General features: G+C 44.5%; 1 protein-coding gene across 2 annotated transcripts in view; it reads left to right on the top strand.

Moving 5' to 3' along the window:
- Positions 1-13,890: 13,890 nt before the first annotated feature.
- The window catches only part of SMO (smoothened, frizzled class receptor), a 21,001-nt gene continuing 19,818 nt past the window's right edge, over positions 13,891-15,073 (top strand). For both annotated transcript variants that reach the window (XM_077770793.1, XM_077770792.1), the window contains exon 1: positions 13,891-14,701. In XM_077770793.1, coding sequence (XP_077626919.1) covers positions 14,374-14,701 — 328 coding nt within the window. In that variant the 5' untranslated portion in view covers positions 13,891-14,373. The remainder of the gene's footprint in view (positions 14,702-15,073) is intronic.

Genomic DNA, 15,073 nt, shown 5'->3' with positions numbered 1-15,073 from the left:
GCCGCCGCCTGGGGCCCCAGCCAATGTTTAGCTCCAGCTAGTAACACAACGGAAAGAAAAAATAAAATCATCACATATAAAAAATTAAAAGCAAGGGCCTTTTATTCTGAGAGAAGAGTTAAAAAGCACGCTTTCTCAGTGTCGAAGATAGATTTTATAAAGCATTTTTGGTGACGGGGACCGTGGGTTTGGATTCGGAATTGGGGTGACGCACTTTCCCGGTTCACCGGCTTTGAGGAGAGCACCTGGCAAGGGGTTCCTTTGGGGAACGCTTGGAATAAGAGAACAGCAACGGTGGTCCGCAGAACCAGGATTCAGACCCAGACTTCTTAAACTACAAGCTACACTTCTACTTAGGTCTCTACTGTCAGTATCTAGCCTCTGGTCTTGGACAAAAGGGTCGGAAATTTCTGCCCAAGTCCCAGGTCTTTTTTTTTTTTTTTAATTTTTATATGTTTATTTATTTTTGAGAGAGAGGAGAGACAGAGTGCCAGCGAGGGAGGGGCAGAGAGAGATGGAGACAGAATCTGAAGCAGACTCCAGGCTCCGGGCTGTCAGCAAAGAGCCCAAAGAGGGGCTGAAACTCAAGGACTGCCGGTTCTTGACGTGAGCGAAGCCTGATGCTTAACTGACCGCTCCCCCCCACCCCCCCCAAGTCCCAGGTTGTAAAGGGCCTTTAGCAAAAGTTCAGAAGCTTATAGTGCAGCTCAGTGTTCCTAGCTAGATTCATTTATCAGTGTCTCTGGTTCTTAGTCCCTCTAGCTTTCTTTCTCTTTGGCCTGATGCTGGGAGAGAAGATGCCCCAGTTTTTAAAAAGGTTTCTCACTGTTCATCTTTTAATTTAATTTGCTCCCTGAATTTCTGTTTCTAATAACCCTAGTCTCAAACAAGTGGTGGGGCTAATACCAGTATCTTAGAACAGCTATCAAATCTAGGCCTCAAAGGTGAGTGAATGGAAGATTATAATTAGGGCAGCAGAATTCAGGCCAGATGGGCAGACGCGGAGGGAAAGGCCTAAAGGATGATGAAAATCTGACTGGGGTGGACATGGCAAGAAAGGTACTGCTAGGTTTTATGGGCCTCAAGCCCTACAATTTAAACAAGGGCTTAAGTCCGAGCGTGCAAATTTTGCAGAATGTTCAATGAAATTCTGATTCCCTCTAAATTTGTTTTCTATTCCTGCTGTAACAAATTGCTACAAATTTAAAACAACACAAATTTGTTATCTTACAGTTCTGGAAGTCAGAAATCTGAAATGGGTCTCCCTGGGCTAAAATCAAGGTGTGATCAGAGCTGAGTTCCATCTGAGGGTTCTAGAGGATCCACTTTCCAACTTCTAGAGGCCACTTGTTTGCCTGGCCCCTCTTTCCATCTTCAGAATACATCGACCTCTGCTTCTGTGGTCACATTCCTTTTTCTCTGACTCTCCTATGTCCCTCCTATAGGACTCTTGAGCCCACCCAGATTATCCAGAATAACCTTCCAACTTTAAGAGTCTTAATTTAACCACATCTGTAAGGTCCCTTTTACCCTCTAAGGTAATAAACACACAGGTCAGGAATTAGGACATGGATATTTTGGGGTGACCATTATTCAGCCTACTATATCCCCTCCCCACGCTCATGCATGACTTAAGGTGGGGGAAATTGTTGGTTACCGGCAAAAGCTTGAGGTGGGTGTTGTCTGGCCTTCATTCTAGAAATTACCTAACACTTATTGAGTGCTTACTGTATGACACAGTTTAATATGTAGGTCCTTTAATATGCTATACCCTCATCCTAAAGAACAGATATGTTAATAGGGCCAGGGACCAGTTTCAAAAAGGGGACACAGAAAGCTTCTTCTACCAGAAGAGTTCCCCTGAGCCATTACTCTAAAGAGGTCAGGAATATTTTGTAAACCACACCCTCTCTCCACAAAATATAAGAGTAATTAGATATTCCCAATTGCCAGGATATAACACTTAGAGGAGGGGATAGAGTGAGGAATAGCCATGCTCTAGAATTTAGATCGGAAGTTAAGCCTCTAGAGTCTTCTCACTACCATGCCAGGAATCTGGCAAATCAGTCAGATAAATGGAATAGCATAGAGACTCCAGAAAACATTTTCAGCCATCGGTACTCACTGACTAGTAAACGCAGGGATGAAAGGAAGGGGTAATCACTAATGTTAGGACAAATGGATTATAGTATGAGAAAGAAGTAACTGAGATTCACCTGTCACATACACTGGGTTGCATTCTAGAGGATAAAATAATTATTTTCGAGGAAAACAAAAAAAATTAAAGTTGGAATATCATATTGATCCTAGCTGTAGGGAGCTAGAGTGCACAGCTTTTCAGTGTCCCTGCCCAATTCACTATAATTCTTCCTTCTTTGGAAACAGGCTCCCTACCCCTCAAGCCATAGGGGTGAGTCTTAAGGAACCATATTTGTACTGTTAAGACACGGTCTCTGAGACAGAGCTAACTGGATCAGTCTTGGGCACTATATTACTTTCCTAGGTGTATTGTAACAAAGTATCACAAACTGGGTGGCTGAAAACAACTGATACTTATTGCCTCACAGTTCTGGAGGCCAGAAGTTCAAAATCAAGGTGTTGGAAGCGCCATGCCTCCTGGCGCTTCTAGGGGAGGATCCTTTCTGGACTCTTCCAGCTTCTGGTTAAGCCTCCAGAGCCTCACCCTTGGTTGGCATGCCTTGGTTTATGGCAGCTTAACCGCAACCTCTTTCTCTTCTCATAAAGACATCAAGCATATTAGAATAAGGGCCCATCCTATTCCAGTACGACCTCATCTTGACTAATTACATCTGCAACAACCCTGTTTCCAAGTAAAGTAACATTCTGAGGTACTGAGAGGTTGGGGCTCTATATATGTATAGAAACACTAGTCATCCAATAACAGATAGCTAGCCCAAAACGTGTCAGAGTTCCTTCCCTGGGATTTGAAATTGAGAATGAGATTCTTGTCTCAGCCTGGGCTGTCTGCGCTGGTGAAGAAAGAGAAGCAAAGGGAAACTAAGGCTCAGGCTTCTTCACTTTATGGACTAAGTAGCAGAGAAAGTATTTACAGGAAGATAAGAATGGGGGGTGGGGAAGCAGAGAAAAAGGGGGCAGAGGGAGGATGCTTCTGGTGGTGGCTGTCCCTATGATCCTACAACCTTCCTGCAGCTCCACTGCTGTCCTACCTCGGGTTCCCTGAGACCCTGTAGGCTTCCCGAAAAGCTTGGTTGGTTTGCCTAAAGAAGCTCAGCTTGGATTCTGTTGCTTATGAGCAAAGCTAATAGAAAAGCTATAGTCAGATTAAGAAACCCTATTAGTTTTCCTTGCTGCTAGAACTGACCACAATCTTAGTGCATAAATCAACACAAAGTTACCATCATACAGTTCTGTAAATCAGAAATCTGACATGGGTCACACTGGGCCAAAATCAAAGTGTTGACAGGGCTGCATTCCTTTCTGGAAGTTCCACGAGAGAATCTCTTTCCTTGACTTTTCCAGCTTCTTGAAGCGCCTTCTTCCACCTTTAAAGTCAGCAACACTATTTCTTTGGTTCTGTACAGCCGGAAAAGTTTTCTTCCTTTTAAGGACTCAAGTGATTGGATTGGACCCACCTGCTAACACAAGCTAATCTCCTTAACCTTAATCACATCCATCTGCAAAGTCCCTTTTGCCGTGTGAGGTGCCATATTCATAGGTTAAGGGATAGAATTGGAACATTTTTAGGATCCATTATTTTGCCTTCCACAGATGCGTACTGAAATGTATCCTGATCATTTGTAATAAGAGAGACGGCTAATGAGTGCTTGGGTGGCTCAGTGGGATGAGCGTCCTGCTCTTGGTTTGAGCTCAGGTCATGATCTCACAATTTGTGGGGTCACGCTCTGCACTCACAGTCAGTGGGGAGCCTGCTTGGGATTCTCTCTCTCCTCTCTCTCTCTGCCCCTCCCCCCTGCACATGGGCTCCCTCTCTCTCTCTCTCAAAATAAATAAACCTTAAAAAAAAGATAGAAGGCTGAGAGTTTAATGGCCTTCCTTTATACTGTTTCTTTCTCTTGTAAAAATTTTTCATTTTATTTGAACAACTCATTCTGAAGCTTTGGCCTCCTAAAACCCTTTTTGAGGAACACAGGGTCAACTCCGTCAGATTCAAGGACCCTTATTTAGCTGCCTTCTCATAGCCGAAGGTTTAACTATCCCAGAAAGATACTGAAGGAGGACGTATTCCCAAAAGGCCTGATTGGAGCCGGTAAGGAATAAACAGAGTGGAATCAAATTGCAATTGCATGTGTTAAAATGTTATTACTGAAAAAATGGAAATTGAAATTTCTCTGAACAGAGAGTTTGGGGTGGATACCTTGATAAAAGTGTTTCTGGCAGGAAGCTGTAAAGGCCAATTTATTTATAGACACAATAAATGAAATGTACACATACAGGAAGGCAGGTGAACTCACACAGTCAACAAAAACAAATGTGCCAAGTGCCATTCTGGGACTGGGCGTACAGTGGAGAACGCAAGGTCCTGACTTCCTAAATCTACTAAAGGAGATAGATTTATGCAAAATGTTCTATCTTATATATTACATATACTATAATGTCAGGAAGGGATATAGGCCGTGAAGAAATATAAAGCAGGACTTGAGGATAGAGAGTGATGGAAGGGGTGCTCTTTTGGGTGAGGTACTTTTAAAATGCCTAAAATTTAAAAAGAACATTATTTTGAAATAATTATAGGATCACAGGAGGTTGCAAAGAAACATACAGAGAATTCTCATGTGCTTTTCCCTAATCTCCCCCAATGTTAACATTTTATGCAACTTTAGTACAGTACCAAGACCAAGAAAGTGAAATTAGTGCAGTCCATAGAGCTGATTCTGATTTCACCTGTTATACATGCGCTCATTTGAGTATGTGTGCCTAATACGAGGTAATTTTAACATATGTGAAGTCTTGTGTAATCATCACTACGATCAGGGTACTGACCTACGTATATGAATTATACTCAATAAAACTATTACAGAGAAATGCTTAATTGTGCCATCATCACAAAACACATCAGTGTTACCTCTTTGTAGCCATACTGATCCCTCCTCACCATCACTCACCCCTGGCAACCACTAACCTGTTCTCCATCTCTGTAATTATGTTATTTCATGAATGCTACATAAATGGAGTCATGCAGTAGGTATCCTTTTAAGACTGCTTTTTTTTCACCCAGTATAACTCCGTTGAGATCCATCTGAGTGACCTGTATCAATAGTTTTTCCTTTTCATTGCTGAGTAGTATTCCATCGAATGGATGTACCACCGTTTGTTTAACCATTCACCCATTAAAAGATGTTTGGTTAGTTTCCAATTTGGAGCTATTACAAATAAAACTGCTTTGAACATTTGTGTACAAGTTTCTGTGTAAAAAATAAGTCTTTGTTTCTGTTGGCTAAATGCCCAGGTGTGTGATTGCTGGGTTGTATGGTAAGTGTATGTATGGTTTTTCCAGAAACTGACAGAAGCTGTATGTTCTACATTCCTCAGCAATGTATGAGTGATCCAGTTTCTCCACAGCCTTGCCAACATTTGGTGCTAATCACTGTTTTTCATTTTAGTCATTTTGTTTGGTTTGGTTTGGTTTTTAATTTTTTAATAGTTTTTATTTATTTTTGAGACAGAGAGAGACAGAGCATGAGTGGGGGAGGGGCAGAGAGAGAAGGAAACACAGAATCTGAAACAAGTTGCAGGCTCTGAGCTGCCAGCACAGAACCCGATGCAGGGCTCGAACCCAGAAACCCTGAGATCGTGACAAGAGCGGAAGTCGGATACTTAACCGACTGAGCCACCCAGGCACCTCTTAGTCATTTGATAAGTACGTTGTGATATCTCATTGTGGTTTTATTTGCATTTCTCTAGTGACTAATGAGGTTGAATATCTTTTCATGCATATGTTTGCTGCCATTATATTCTCTTTGGTGAAGTGCCTGTGCATGTCTTGTCCATTTTCTAATTGGATTATTTGGTTTTTTAATGCTGAGTTTGGAGAATATTTTAAAATATATTCTAAACATTAGGACTTTTGAGATGTATGATTTGCAAATATTTTCTCCCAGTCTGTAATTTGTTCTTTCATTTTCTCAACAGTGTCTTCTGCAGCACAAAGTTTTAAATTCTGATGAGGTCCAACTTATCAATCTTTTTTCTCTTATTGGTCATTCTTTTGGTGTTAAGGCTAAGAACTCTTTGCCCAGTCATGGGTCCTGAAAACGTTCTCCTATGTTATTTCCTAGGAGTTTTATAGTTTTATGTTTATATTTTAGTCCATGACTCCTTTTGAGTTAATTTCTGTATAAGGTGCAAAGAGTACATTGAGTTTCATATTCTTACTTATGGATGTCTAATTGCTTGGGTACCATTTGTTGAAAATCCTCCATTGAATCCTCTGTTCTACTTTGACAAAAATTGATTGGGCATATTTATAGGCTTGTTTCTGAGATCTCTATTTGTTCCATTGGTGAATGTATCTATCTTTCAACCAATATCACACTGTTGTCATTACTTTGGCCCTATAGTAAACTATCAAGAAATAATTTCTTCCACTTCTTTCCTGTTTTCCAAAAATTGTTTTGGCTAACCTAGAGCCTTTCACTTTCCACATAAATTTTAGAATAACACAGACTTTGGCTCAGGTCATGATCTCATGGTTCGTTGAGCCCCGTGTCAGGCTCTGTGATGACAGCTCAGAGCCTGGATCCTGCTTCAGATTCTGTGTCTCCCTCTCTCTCTGCCCCTCCCCAACTTGTGCTCTGTTTCTTTCTGTGTCTCTCTCTCTCAAAAATAAACAAACATTAAAAAATTTTTTAAATTATGTTAAACCTAGAGATTTAGGGCATCGATATAGGGGAAATTGACATCTTTACTACATTAAAACTTCCCATCCCCAAAACAGTGTCTCTCTCCAAGGATTTAGGCTGTCTTTTATTTCTTTCATCGGCATTTTATCATTTTCATCATACAAATCATGTACCTACTTTTCTTAAATTTATACTTAAGTCTTTTATTTTCTTTGGAGGAGTTTATAAGGATGCCATCTTCAGGGGAATATTTGAGTAGAAGAGGCCTGAGTGAAGTAGGAACATGGAGTGAGCATGAGTGCAAAGATCCTGAGGCAGGCGTTTGCTCGGTGTGTGTTTCAGATGGAGTGAGCTAGAGAGTAGCAGCAGATGAGATCCAGGTTGTCACAATGTTGACAGAACCTCGGTGAAGTCCTGATAAGACTGTGGAATTTTACTCTAAATGTGATGAGATACCATAAGAGAGTTTTGAGCACAGGGATGATACGGCCTGATTTGTATTTTAGAAGAACTGTCCCAGCACTTGACTGGAAAATAGGCTGTAGGAAGGTAAGGGGAAACAAGGAGCCATATTAGGAGCTCTTGGAGTGGCCCAAGTGATGTTGGCTGGTAGCTCAGGCCAGGTTGGCAGCTGCGGAGGTGATGAGGAATAGCTGGAGTCTCGGCCTTTTTCGAAGGTGTAGCTGAGAGGACTGGGTGTGAGATGTTAGAGAAGGAAAAGAGTTGAGGATGACTCTGAGGCTCTTGACCAGTGCAGCTGGGTAAGCGGTGACACCATTTACTGAGAAGAGGAAAACTTTGTTCTTTAACATAAAAGCAAAAACTCATTATCCAGAAAAGACCTAAAACCTGATATCACAGTGTGTGTCCCAAACCAGCCACATTTTTGCAGTGTTAGTGACTAGTTGGACCTTTAGAAACTAAGGAAATGGCACCATTGGAAGGATGTTGGAGAGGAAAGAAAGGAAATGAAACAGATAGCTACTAAGCACATAAGGACCAAGGTTTGTCATGTTACTTCATGTTAATCCTTATTAATTGCCTTATAGCTAAGTAGTAGCTTTTTTTCTCTTTTCTCTTTTCTTTTAGAGAGAGAGAGAGAGCACGAGTGGGGGAGAGGGGCAGAGGGAAAAAGAGAGAGAGAATCTCAAGCAAGCTCCATGTCCAGCATGGAGCCCGACCTGGGGCTCAATCCCATGACCCTGGGATCATGACCTGAGCCGAAATCAAGAGTTGGAGGCTCAACCGACTGAACCACCGAGGTGCCCTTCTTTTCTTTTTTTAATTGCTGAAAAATATATATACAACATAATAGTTTTCATTTTAGCCACTTTAAGTTTATACTTCAGCGGCATTAAATATATTTACAATGTTGTGTTACCATCACCACTATCTAGATCCAAAACTTATCTATCAACCCCAACAAAAATTCTGTATCCATTAAACAATAATTTCCCTTTCCTTCCTCTCCAGTCCCTAGTAAACCATATTCTATATTCTGTCTCTATGAATTTGCCTATTCTGGGAGGTTCATATAAGTGGAGTTATTCATTCTTTGTCCTTTTGTGTCTGGCTTATTTCACTCAGCATAATGTTTTCAAGTTTCATTCATGTTATACCACATCTCAAAATTTTATTCATTTTTATAGCGGAATAATGTTCTATTGTATGTATATACCACATTTTATTTATCCATTCATCTGTTAACGGACACTTGGGTTGTTTCTGCCTTTTGGCTATTGTGAATAGTGCTGCTGTGAATATCCGTGTACAAGTATCTGTCTGACTTTCTGCTTCCTTCTTTTGGACATACACCTAAAAGTGGAATTGCTGGGTCATATGGCAATTGTATGTTTAGCCTTTGAGAAACCATGAAACTTTTCTGCAGCAGCTGCACCATTTTCTGTTCCCACGAACAATGCACAAGGCTTCCCATTTCTCTCTATGTTTGCCAACACTTGTTATCTTCTCTGTGTGTATGTGTTCTAATAGCCATCCTAGTATAGTGGCTGTGAAGTAATATCTCATTGTGGTTTTGCATTTCTCTAATTACTCATGATGTTGAGCACCTTTCCATGTGCTTATTGCCATTTATAGACCTTCTTTGGAGAAATGTCTATTCAAGTCTTTGCCCCTTTTTAAATTGGGTTGCTTTGTTGTCATTGTCGCGATTTAGGAGTGCTTTATATATCCTGGACATTGATCCCTTATTAGATACATGATCTACAAATACTTTCTCCCATTTTATGGGTTGGATTTCGCTTTCCTGATAATATCCATTAATGCACAAAAGTTCTTCATTTTGATGAAGCCAAATTTATCTGTTTTCTTTTACTGACTGTCCTTTTGGTGTCATACCCATGTAACTGGTGCCAAATTCAATGTCATGCAGATTTTCTCCAATACCTTTTTTCTGAGAGTTTTATAGTTTTAGCTCTTAAATTTAGGCTTTGATCTATCTTGAGGTAATTTTTATACATTGTGTAAGATGAGTATACTTTTTTTTTGCCTATAAATGTCCAGTTTTTCCATCACTATTTATTGATAAGACTGTCCTTTCCCCCTTTGAATAGTTTTGGCATCCTTGTAGAAAATAAATTGGTCATATATGTGAAGGCTTGTTTTTAGGCTCTCTCTTCTGTCTTTATGCCAGTACCATACTGTTTTAATTACTGCAGCTTTGTAATAAGTTTCAAAGTTGGGAAGTGTAAGTCTTCCAATTTTATTAATCCTTTTCCAGATTGTTTTGGCTATTCAGAAGCCCTTGAAATTCTGTATGTGTTTGAAGATTGGCTTTTCCATTTCTGTGAAAAAGACTGTTAGAATTTTGATAGGGATTGCGTTGAATCTGTAGAGTGCTTTGGGTACTATTGACATCTTAACAACATTAAGTCTTCCTATCTCTGAACACAGAATCTCTTTCCATTTATTTAGGTCTTCTTTAATTTCTTCAAGCAAAAATCTTTTACCTCCTTGTTTAGATTTATTCCTATGTATTCAATTCTTTTAGATGCTCTATAAATGGAATTGCCATCTTACTTTCCTTTTCAGGCTGTTTACTGCATATGTATAGAAACACAATTGATAATATATTATTTTTCATAAAAGAGGAAATAGGGGCTTAGGATAAGTTGTTCAAGGTCCTTGGCTAGTAAGGTTCAACTCAGGTCTCTAACTCTAAATCTGTTGTACTACCTGTTGTAGCTTACTTAGCCCCTTTCCCATATTGTCCTCTCTTTCTGACTTGATGCTCCTAGTTGCAAATTAAGAAACACTAGAAAGAGAAGAAAATGGAGCGCTGCAAAATTAGGCCCTAAACTCTGGCCAGTGTGACAACTGAACCACAAGAAGGCAACCAAGTTCTCAAAGATGCCATGGATATTCCACAGATAGCGTCGTGTTCACTCTTCTTTAGTGGAGGCTCAGAGGCAAATAACAAAGAGTCAACATGGAATGTGTGACTTCAAAATGCCAAAATATCTGGTGAGAATAACTGAGAAATCAAGAAGCGACTTGTAGCAAATCAAGTATTATAATGCACTTTCAACACAGGGCAGTTTCTCTTGGCCCTGACACAAGGACTGTGTCATGGCATATAGATGGGGTTCGTACTTGAGGAACTGAGGGTGGGGGGCCTCAGGCTCAGGAGATGCACACTCTGCAGCCTGTGGCCAGGCTGGACACCAGGAGTGTGTTGAGTAACACAGAAGAGCCTCTGACGGAGATGGCAGTCTTGGTATGCCTGCCGGAGGGATGGGTGAGCTTTGTCCAAGACCCTGAATGCCGCTAGGAACCACTAAGGTCTCTTCCCCAGTCCCCACCGAGTACTCTTCTTCCTCTCCCAAACCTGCTGTCTGACAGGATTTCTGAATCTCCACTTCCTGCCGTTTCTGCCCAACAGCACAGGCACTTTAAATGGGGAGCCATGACTATGGTTGCAGCTGCCACTGATGGGAACTGGGCCCAGGAGCTGTGGACGGTGCTCTGAGAATTATCTCAGTCTGCTTTCCTGCTGCCCTTGGCCTAGACTAGTGAGATACCCAGAAAGGAATGCAGAAGCCTGGTAAACAGAAGTATACTTCTATTATATATACATACACGTGTGCACCCCCCCCTCTCTCTCACACACACACACAGAGTTGAGGAATTAGAATATCTTCTCCCTCCTCCTGAAGGGAAGAACATTCTGTCCAGAAGATAACACCTTAGGATCTTCTCAATTTACCTTCTCCTATCTCCAGTGTCAAAGTAACTATATTGCAGTGATGTATTCTTCCTCAAACCTGCCAAAAAATACCAGACAAGGAATGGTAGAGTCTTCACCCTTAATGAATTACTAACATTTTTAGATAGAGGGGTAAGGAGTTGCCCGAGCACATCTGTAGGCTCCTCCTAATACGTGAAATATCCCACAGGGCTTCAAAACTGCTGCAGTAACAACCAGATAAAAAATAAGTAGAGATGGGGCACCTGGGTGGCTCAGTCTGTTAAGCATCTGACTTTGGCTCAGGTCATAATCTCACAGTTTTTGGGTTCGAGCCCTGCGTCGGACCTGTGCTGACAGCTCAGAGCCTGGACCCTGCTTCGGATTCTGTGTCTGATTCTCTGCCCCTCCCCCACTTGTGCTCTGCCTCTTTCTGTCTCTCAAAAATAAATAAATGTAAAAAAGATAAATAAAAAGAAATAAATAATAAGTGGAGAAAGTTCTGAAAGCAAAACGTCAGCATGGTGTCATGTAACTTTCTCTGTGGCTCAGACTTCGGACAGGTTATACCGGCATTTCATTTATGTCACAGAAAAATTAGTCAAGTAGGTAACAATGTTTTAAATGATTTTTCTGGTAGAAATATTATGCTCTAATGACACAGTCCATTCTCTCTTCTTCCATAAATCACTAGCAACTTCCTTTAGAATGTTGTTGCCAATAGAATTAAACTTTATTTCTTGTAGGGGCGCCTGGGTGGCTCAGTCGGTTAAGTGTCCGACTTCAGCTCAGATCATGATCTCATGATTCGTGGGTTCAAGCCCTGTGTCGGGCTCTGTGCTGACAGCTAGCTCAGAGCCTGGAGCCTGTTTCAGATTCTGTGTCTCCCTCTCTCTCTCTGACCTTCCCCTGCTCACACTGCCTCTCTCTCTCAGAAATAAATAAAAACATTTAAAAAAAAAAAACCCGTACTTTCTCTATATGGCATTTGAGTCTTCTTACCAATCATTTTCCCTCCTTATCCCCCACTATGTCCTGATGGCTAGGCTATTCATGCTCTGGGGTATAAAGTTTCCTCCACGTGCAATGCCAGCTCTGCTCCTCTCTACTTTTCTATTTTTTTCTTTTTTTTCTTTTTTGAAAAATTGTTTTTTTTTATTTCTAGGAGAGAGAGAGAGACTGCGTGAACAGGGGAGGGTCAGANGAGAGAGAGAGAGACAGCGTGAACAGGGGAGGGTCAGAGAGAGAGGGAGTCACAGACTGAAACAGGCTCCAGGCTCCGAGCTGGCAGTCAGCACAGAGCCCGACGCGGGGCTCGAACCCATGAACCGCGAGATCATGACCTAAGCGAAAGTCGGACGCTTAACCGACTAAGCCACCCAGGCGCCCCTCCTCTCTACTTTTCTAATTCCTCCTTCTCACTTCAGGGCTGGCTTCAAACCCCACCTCCCCCACTTCTACCCACCCCAACCTCCCCCTGCTATAAATTCCTATTGCACACTCACTGTACACCTCACTTTGGCAGTTTACTTATTAAGTGATTAATATGCAGGTCTAGATGCCTTGTGACTACAGAAAATAGAATAAGGTCCCTGCCCTGGTGGAGAAGACTTTGTTACTTTATCATGATATATTACTATCTCCTGAGGGCAAGGCTGTCTCCACAGTAAAATGCAAGTTCTCAAGTTCTGCAAGGATATGATGCTTATTATGGTGCTATCTATGTACATCTAGGATTTCAGAGAGACTTGTTAAATTGAATTAAATCCTCTCTCGGTATCTCTGTCCCTAGGGCTTACCTACTAATTGAGGATGTCGCTGAAGTGCAGTAGCTAATTTGCTCTTAAATGGCGAAACCTAACAAAACTAGTCTACATCACCTATGCTGAAGGGGTTAGGGTAGGGCGAGAAAGGAGAAGCCATCCTACTGTGTTGCACACAGAAAAGTTGCTCAGTGTATGTAAGTCCACTCTCTTGGCTGGACCCGTGGCTATAGGCGTAAACTGCTGCACGGAGAAATCAAGTGTGGTGACTCAAAGCATCAAAAGTAAAGGTGAGGAAAGGCAAAATGAGCAGAATAGGGAAAGAGAGCCTCAGAAACTTCCTCAGCCACCATATGAGCAACAAGGGCCATAAGCATGGGATGACGTCCTTTGAACATAACCAAAGACATGCCGGGGTCAATCGTTGGAAACCACAGTTCACACTTCACACACTTGTAGCAATAAAGGATGATGTTGGCACTTTTGGTTTCCAGACACCTGCTCTCACAGGTAACAGCAGCGGGCCAGCTGCCCTGCGTGACTCTCAGTTCATCTCTCACACAGGTCCCGAGTTGGAAGGATTGAGTAAGCGAGTCCCCCAAATCCTGGTTCTCGTCCATGGGGCCCCTGGACAAATGGAAAGATCTAACCAAAACCAGAAAAAACTGGTGGGGTTGGGGGACTGGGCAAGGATCTAGAAGAGGCTTCCGCTGACTTCAGGCATCCCTCCCCACCCCCCTCTGTGTCTCCTACTGTAAACCAGAAGAGTCTATTTACTCCCTGCAGACGACCAAGTCGAAAGATCCTCAGGCCGATCAGGTGCCCGCTGAGTCTGGTTGCAGCTCTCGGCCACGATTTCCTCCCATCTCTTGCCCCAGGGCGGAGAACTGGGTCCGCAGAGCCTCCTGGTCCAGGCCCCTCCAGGGACCCGGGACGCTGAAGCCAGCGCTCCTCCTCTCTCGCATCCCCTCCCCTCCTCCTCCCTCCCTCTGCCAGTCCCTCCCCAAGCCGTGGCGGAGGTGGGGCCGGGCTTGGCTCCGCGAGGCCCGTGCATTCCAGAGAGCCGAGCGAGCTAGAGCAACAAAGGAGCCGGGGAGTCGGTGGGGGAGAAGTCGGGGGTCTGCGGCGCTCTCGGGCGAAGGTGGCTGCTGGGCCGCGGGCTGGTGCAGAGGCGAAGCCGGGGAGATATCCCCCACCGCCTGCCCGCGCCCGGCCTCCATCGCGGGGCTGGAAGATAGTTTTAAGAGGGAATGGGGCTGGAGATTGGGGGCCCAGGGGGCTCCCGGGGCTGAAGACAACTCGGATTGCCCGGAGAGAGAGTAGGGAGTCCTGCGTCCCGGCCGGGGCCTCCGCCGCCCAACATGGGCCCCGGCTTCCAAAGTTTGCGAAGTTGGGCGCCGAGGGCCCGCGGCGCGCGGAGCGTGCGAGGGGGCCCGGCACCCGATTCGCCGGGCGCACAGGTCGCCTGAGCCACATCCGCGGCCCCAGGGGTTGCGCGTGTGGCCGGGGGGCTCAGGGGAGCGGTCGGGGGCGCCGGGGCTTCTGCTGAGTTGGCGGGTTGGCCATGGCCGCTGCCCGCCTCGCACTGGGGCCAGGGATCCTGCTCCTGGGGCTGCTGCTGCTGCTGCTGGGGGGCCCGGGCCGGGGGGCGGCCTTGAGCGGGAACGCTACTGGGCCTGGGCCGCGGAGCGCGGGCGGGAGCGCGAGACGGAGCGCGGCCGTGACCGGCCCCCCGCCGCTGCTGAGCCACTGCGGCCGGGCAGCCCCCTGCGAGCCGCTGCGCTACAACGTGTGCCTGGGCTCGGCGCTGCCCTACGGGGCCACCTCCACTCTGCTGGCCGGGGACTCGGACTCCCAGGAGGAAGCGCACGGCAAGCTCGTGCTCTGGTCGGGTAAGCGCGCGGGAGCCGGAGCTGCGGTGGTGGGATGCGGGACTCCCGGCAAGAATAGGCTCAGGCCTGAACTTTGGCGAGGGCGGGAGCTGCACCCGGGACAGTTGGAGGAACACAGTCGGAAACTTCGGGTGCCGGCCGTAAGCAGGTTGGGTCCCTCGGTGATGAGGCGAGACAGTTGAGGGAGCCGGTCACAAAAGGCCTGAGCAGGGTGGGTGCGCAAAGGATGCGGGGGAACGAGGGGCCCGTGAGGCGGGAGCTCTGAGCCTCGGGAATGGTGTTTCTTAAGAAGTGGAGTTGCTCCTCGGAAGCGCTGCTCTGAAAGCGGAGTTTTCGGGATCCAAGGAGGTGTTTAGATCTTGGAAAAGAAGC

This window comes from Crocuta crocuta, unplaced genomic scaffold (assembly GCF_008692635.1).
Source record: "Crocuta crocuta isolate KB4526 unplaced genomic scaffold, BGI_CrCroc_1.0 scaffold266, whole genome shotgun sequence".
Taxonomy (NCBI): domain Eukaryota; kingdom Metazoa; phylum Chordata; class Mammalia; order Carnivora; family Hyaenidae; genus Crocuta; species Crocuta crocuta.
Note: the sequence above shows the minus strand (reverse complement) of the source record. Positions and strands in the feature narration are given on the sequence as shown.